Genomic DNA, 6,017 nt, shown 5'->3' on the forward strand with positions numbered 1-6,017 from the left:
TGGTGTGAGTTTGATTATTTATAACCTCAGTCTTCGTTAGGAAATGTAATCTGCAGGGCACCAGGAGGTCTCTGTGTCCTCTGCGGTGAAAGTGATTTTGCTGAAATGCATCGAAGTAGATGAGGTAGGCATGCTGTATGCAATTAAACATTTCCTAATTTACCAGAGAGCTGCATGTGGTTCAGGATTTACATGCCTAAGATTGTTTCCTGAACATATTGTAAAATTGCCTGTTCATTATAATAATCAAGATAAAATTAAGAAGCACATAGGAGGTCCAAGAAATGTTTTCTTTACTGAACATGAAGTGAGTTTTGAAACTTATGTGCTTCATCAGCTACACAACGAAAGATTTTCTCTTTTAAGATTTGATTTTATGTGCAGAAAACTGTTTAACATTGTAGCATACATTGATTGTTGCTCTCTTCTGTAACCTATTAAAGAAGAAACAGAAGCCTTTACTCAGCAGCAAATATCATCAGATGGGAAATTGGGTGTTTGGAGACTTCCAGCTCGTGTCCTTTCACTTCTGTCTCCAGCAAGAAGCTCGCTGTAAGGAAAAACCAAACAGAAGCTGCAGGAATCAAATCAATTACTGTGGAATACAACTGGGAAAAATCATTTATTTTTTACAAGGTTATCCGCTTCAAAGATGAGCAAAAAAATGTAATTACCCACCTAATTCCAACAAAGTAAACTGCAGTACAGCAGTAAGAGATATATTTCATTATGACATCTCTGGAGACATGCGGTTTTACGGCTCTGTTATAGCACATTGATCTGCGGTTGGGTCAATATTATGAGGATGTCAGCTACATCCTCACAGGGTGACCAACACAAACACTCTCAGTGTGTATGCTCCAACCACTTATAAAATGCTGTATTTAACAGTATTTTGTTTGTCTCTCAGGCAGCATAGTAAAGGTTAAAAAAACAGCAAATGACCAGTTTAGAAAATCCTTCTGTTATTTCAGAGAGCAGAAGAACACCTTTGACATTTCAGACCAAGTGTTTTGAAACTTTGTTATGACAGAGAAGGACATACAGTAATAAAGAAAAGAAATGGGCAAAAGAAATTATTCATAAAATACCATTAGGGGTAGACAGAAGATAAATTACATGATATGACTACAGCAGATGCTCTTGTTTTTTACACACACACACACACACACACAGAGTTTTCTTTGCTTCCTAAAACTGGGGAGAGTACAAGATGTCAGCACGTAAACAAACCTTAAAGCCTTTTCCCCACGTTAATACAGTAGCTCTCATTGTGAAACACTGCAAATGACGGGGGTTTTAAGCACACATCAGTTTTTTTTTTAAATGTATTGGTGCTTTCTTCCATACTGTTTTAAAACAAATGTTAAGATAGTGGTGATGTTGAGACAATTGATTGTCAATTTTTTTATTATTTTAAAGTTAGAATGATTGTATTTCAATATGAAATTCCAAACTGTATACTCTAAATGCAAGAAATCCACAAATTTATTCATAACAAGATTGTCAAATACACAGTATCAGTCCACACACACACACACACACACACACACACACACACACACACACACACACATACACACATACACATACACATACATACATATATATATATATATATATATATATATATATATAAATACTGGTGTTGTCCTGTTGTCATGAAGACTTTTGCCATTTTGTACCATGAGTAAAACCTGCTCATCCACCTTAAAGCACACTAAGATATATCAAGTGGAGATAAAAAAAAAAACTACAAAAACACAGACCATGCCTTTCTGTAGTATCACCTTCAAGGTTAAAATAGATTCTTCATCTCAAAATCATTCTTATTTTTTTTTTTAGATATGATCATTTCTGACGACTTACGACTCAATTGTGACATAACTATACCACATTAGCTTAGTTTCTCATGGAAACTTTTGAATCAGGACTTGAAACCAGTTTCACATCTGCAAACGTTGTTGTTCTCTTCACTTATGATAACCTTTTCCAAACTGAGAAACTTTGCCATCTGTGATTTGTCTTCTCGCAGCTGTTCCTGCTGCTGCCTCCTCGTTTTCAGAAGAAGCACAGAACATCGTGGATGGATGCATCTGCCTAAATGATTATGACTCCGTGAAGCAGCAGGACAACCACAGAGAGTCAGTAAATGAAGACGACGTCTTCCCTGGCCTGCGTTTACAGCAGCTGTTGCTGTTTGTGTGAGTTATTAGAAACATCTGTATCAGCTGGGGTTGAAATATCAAATTAAAATCAGTGTGTTTATTGTTGTGAGACCACTGTCATCTCACCCAGAGCTTTACGGTTTTATGAACATTGCGGCCTCATAAGCCTTCCTCCTTTGTCTGCTTTGAACACACTGATAACATGCATCCGGCAGAGAAAAGGGAAACTTCCAATACCCAAAAACATCGGAGCCATTTTACAAAACTCTGACAGAGGAGAGTACATGTATGTGTAATAATGTTTTCACAAGCCAGTGGATATATTTGGAAATACTGAAAAACTGTAATACTTAATCATTTAAAGACTTACTTGTAACCAACAACAGTGTAAGAAATTATTTTTGTTGCTGTGATGATGGCTAAATTGGGAGTTTAGCATAATATCTAAGAACTTAACTTTAACTATAAAAAGTTTTCCACATGGGAAGTACATTCTAACGTCATCAACAAAACAAATCTTATAAATGACTCAAGAGTCCTTTAAGATGTAAGACTTAAAAATGCAGAAATGAAAGTGTGGGGACTTAAGTATTGAGACACCCCCTAGTCAGCTGATGTGGTGAATGTGGTGTTAACACAACTAAAGGAACCACACAAAGCTCATTGGTCACTCAGCTCCGGAAAGCGTCGAGTCAACAGCAGTGGAAGAGCCGCACAGCAGGTATGACTTTGTTTAATGGTTCAAATATTATATTTGCAGTTAATTTAGATTAGTATATTTTATAATTTAATGAGCTCTGTTGGAAAGTTATGTACAGTCTTACCCATGCAGATCTTTTGGTCATTTTGAATGTTTTTTGTTTTGTTTTGTTTTTTACAGACATTTTAAAGATACTTCTGTTCTTTAATGGAAATGGAAGGATATGAATATGAGTCAGACTACAACTACACTTACGAAGGCAATTTCACTCCTCACGAGGAGTCAGTTTTTCAGCACAAATCAACATGTTCAAAGGAAGTCCTGTGTGTGTCTTTGCTGGTGGTCAGTATAATCATTTTTCTGCTGGGTTTTTTCGGGAATGCTTTGGTCATCTGGATCACTGGCTTTAAGATGAAGAAGACGGTCAACACTACCTGGTACCTGAGCCTCGCAATCTCTGACTTTGTCTTCTGCGTCTTTCTCCCGTTCAACATCACCCACACGGCGATGGATGAGTGGATCTTTGGACGCTTCATGTGCAAGTTCACCCCCTTGGCTATGTTCGTCAACATGTTCAGCAGTATCTTCCTCTTGGTCGTCATCAGTGTTGACCGCTGTATGTTGGTCAAGTTTCCAGTCTGGTCCCAGAATCACCGCACTGTAAGGAAGGCATCTGTTGTTGTTATAATAGCCTGGGTTGTCGCTATCGCACTGAGCATTCCCTCTACAATCTTTCGAGATGTTCACACTTATCTGGGCAAGACCTCTTGCTACAACAACTATACATCAAACCCGCAAAGTCACAGAATTATTGCATTTAGCCGTTTCCTAGCAGGGTTTGTTGTCCCTTTCATCATCATCATTATCTGCTATTCTGTCATCATCCTCAAACTTCGCACCAACAGGATGGCCAAATCCACCAAGCCCCTCAAAGTCATGACTGCCCTTGTTGCTGCTTTTTTCATCTGCTGGCTGCCCTACCACCTGTTCATCCTACTTGAGCTAAACCATCAAAACTACGACCACAACATTTTAACAGTCGGACTACAAGTTGGCACAGCTATGGCCGCAGCAAACAGCTTCCTCAACCCAGTGTTGTATGTTTTCATGGGCAACGACTTCAAGCGGAAGTTCAAGAGTTCTGTGCTCGCAAAGATGGAAAATGCGATGGGAGAGGAAGGCCGCACCACAAGCCGATACCTGTCCAGGTCCAGCTCCATGGACGGCAGAGCATCAACGCATATCTAGAGGTCTCAGATTTGTTTGCTCATTTGCCAATAAAATACTGTTTTCAAACATGCAGTTAATTACCAAAAGATATGAAATATGGTTTTTTTTAGTAATTAAAAAAACACTCATGGATTAAATTTGTAGAGATTCACTGTACAAATGAACATTTTTGTCCTGCTTTTCCACAAGAGCAGAGAAAACTACTGCAGTTTAAGCTCACAAGCACATTGTGTAGTTGATGAATTATCTGTTTCTGTGTGTTATAGAAATCTGAAAAATGTGAACTTGGCTCATGTTGTATTTCAGGATGGGTGACATCAGTCTCAGCAGAAGGAATAGTAACTGTGGAAAGTTTCTAATTTTAGCTGCAGCACAAATCTTTTGTTGTAAATACAAGGAATGTAAAATATGGAGTATATTTTCTGATAATAAATGCATAAAAAATTATTATCATTATATTTAGCAATGTCTTTCTGTAGTAAAATTACACTCTAAGGGTTTGTCTCACTCAAAATAATTTGCGAATGTTCATGATCACAAATGGTGGCAGTGTCATGTTTCACAAATATTAGTCACTTGCAAATTGCAGATAAACTGTGAGTCCTGCAGGGCTCATGCATGTTCAGTTATGGGTTACAAGTATGCAGATCATTTTGATTAGTCAAACATGTCAAAGTTCATTGCGGTTGATGCAAATTTGGCAAAATGGGCTCCAGGCTTTTGGCAGTGAGTTTATGCATTGTTGTTTTCATTTGTTTAGCATTTGAAATCACTCAGAAACTTGAGTGAGGTTTCCTTGAACACTGAAACAAAATGATAAACACAAGGCCATGCAAATTAAAAACACACGCTGACGGAAAAAGAATTGAGTTCTGGTATTTCCTTTTCATGCAGATAAAACCTCAACTGGCCTTGCACTCAAAAAGAGTTGTTCTGTGGTTTTATTTACTGACACAACAGCATGCAACAATTTTTGTGTTGCAGCATCTATGTACATTGTATTAAACTGATCCAAATACAATATGCAAATGGGCGGAGGTCCGTTTTTGAGATGTGTGCTGTGATAGTTTTCATAAGAAGAAAAGCTGCTGTTTAATGATTAAAAATAGGAAATTAACATCTAAAAGAATTAGAGAAGTACATATATAGTCAGTTTCCTCCACTGATCTGTAATTGGTTTTGGACACAAGTTTATTGTGTGAGGTGAATGTCTCTTAACAACTCAGTGCAATAATCACAATGCTGTATAAATACAACACACCCAGCTTGTTGAATGGACTTGTGTTTTTGTCATTTCATGTATGAAAGCTGTACAATGAGTGTGTTACGTGCAATAGATGTTTAAATGTGTTTTCTCTCTCAGTCTCTGTTTTCTGAAATAAAGATGCAATTAATACAATCAGCTCTTTGATTAATGGTCTTAATCTCTCAATACTGAGGCACATTCACTGCATTTTTAATTTATGTGCCTCAAATAAATTAAGTAATCACTTCATTATAATATTGCATATTTCATTGATATCTCACTTGCAGAACTATATTGTATATAGTGCAGTGACATCATCACTGTTCACCAGTGGTCAGTGGAGTAGTGTGGCCTTTTTACACGTTTTCTCAGATGCATTTTTGCCAAGAATTCTGAAACAATTAAGGGTGAGAGAGAAATATGAGCTCATCTTGTGTTTGACAGAAACATTAAATGGTGCAACATTTCCAGGGTAAAAACTATTCTTCTTCTGAAGGTGTAAACTGCACAAAAAGATGAGATGAATGTTATATTCTGTGCATTGTTAACCTATGACATGAATCTTTGCAAAGTCCCTCACTTCCTGCTTAGTAATAGCACGAGAAGAATCACAACACGAGCGAGAGAGTCTGGTGATTTTTTTTGATGTTGAAATAGTGGGGGGTAGGGGAAA

General features: G+C 37.4%; 1 protein-coding gene across 1 annotated transcript; it reads left to right on the top strand.

The window, feature by feature from the left end:
• Positions 1 to 2,781: 2,781 nt before the first annotated feature.
• cmklr1 (chemokine-like receptor 1) lies at positions 2,782 to 5,500 on the top strand. Its single transcript, XM_044371664.1, has 2 exons — positions 2,782 to 2,889; positions 3,049 to 5,500. The coding sequence occupies exon 2, from the start codon at positions 3,076 to 3,078 to the stop codon at positions 4,114 to 4,116; it is 1,041 nt and encodes a 346-aa protein (XP_044227599.1). The 5' UTR covers positions 2,782 to 2,889; positions 3,049 to 3,075; the 3' UTR covers positions 4,117 to 5,500.
• The last annotated feature ends 517 nt before the right edge of the window (positions 5,501 to 6,017 follow it).

The sequence above is a fragment of the Thunnus albacares genome, chromosome 2, assembly GCF_914725855.1.
Source record: "Thunnus albacares chromosome 2, fThuAlb1.1, whole genome shotgun sequence".
NCBI lineage: Eukaryota > Metazoa > Chordata > Actinopteri > Scombriformes > Scombridae > Thunnus > Thunnus albacares.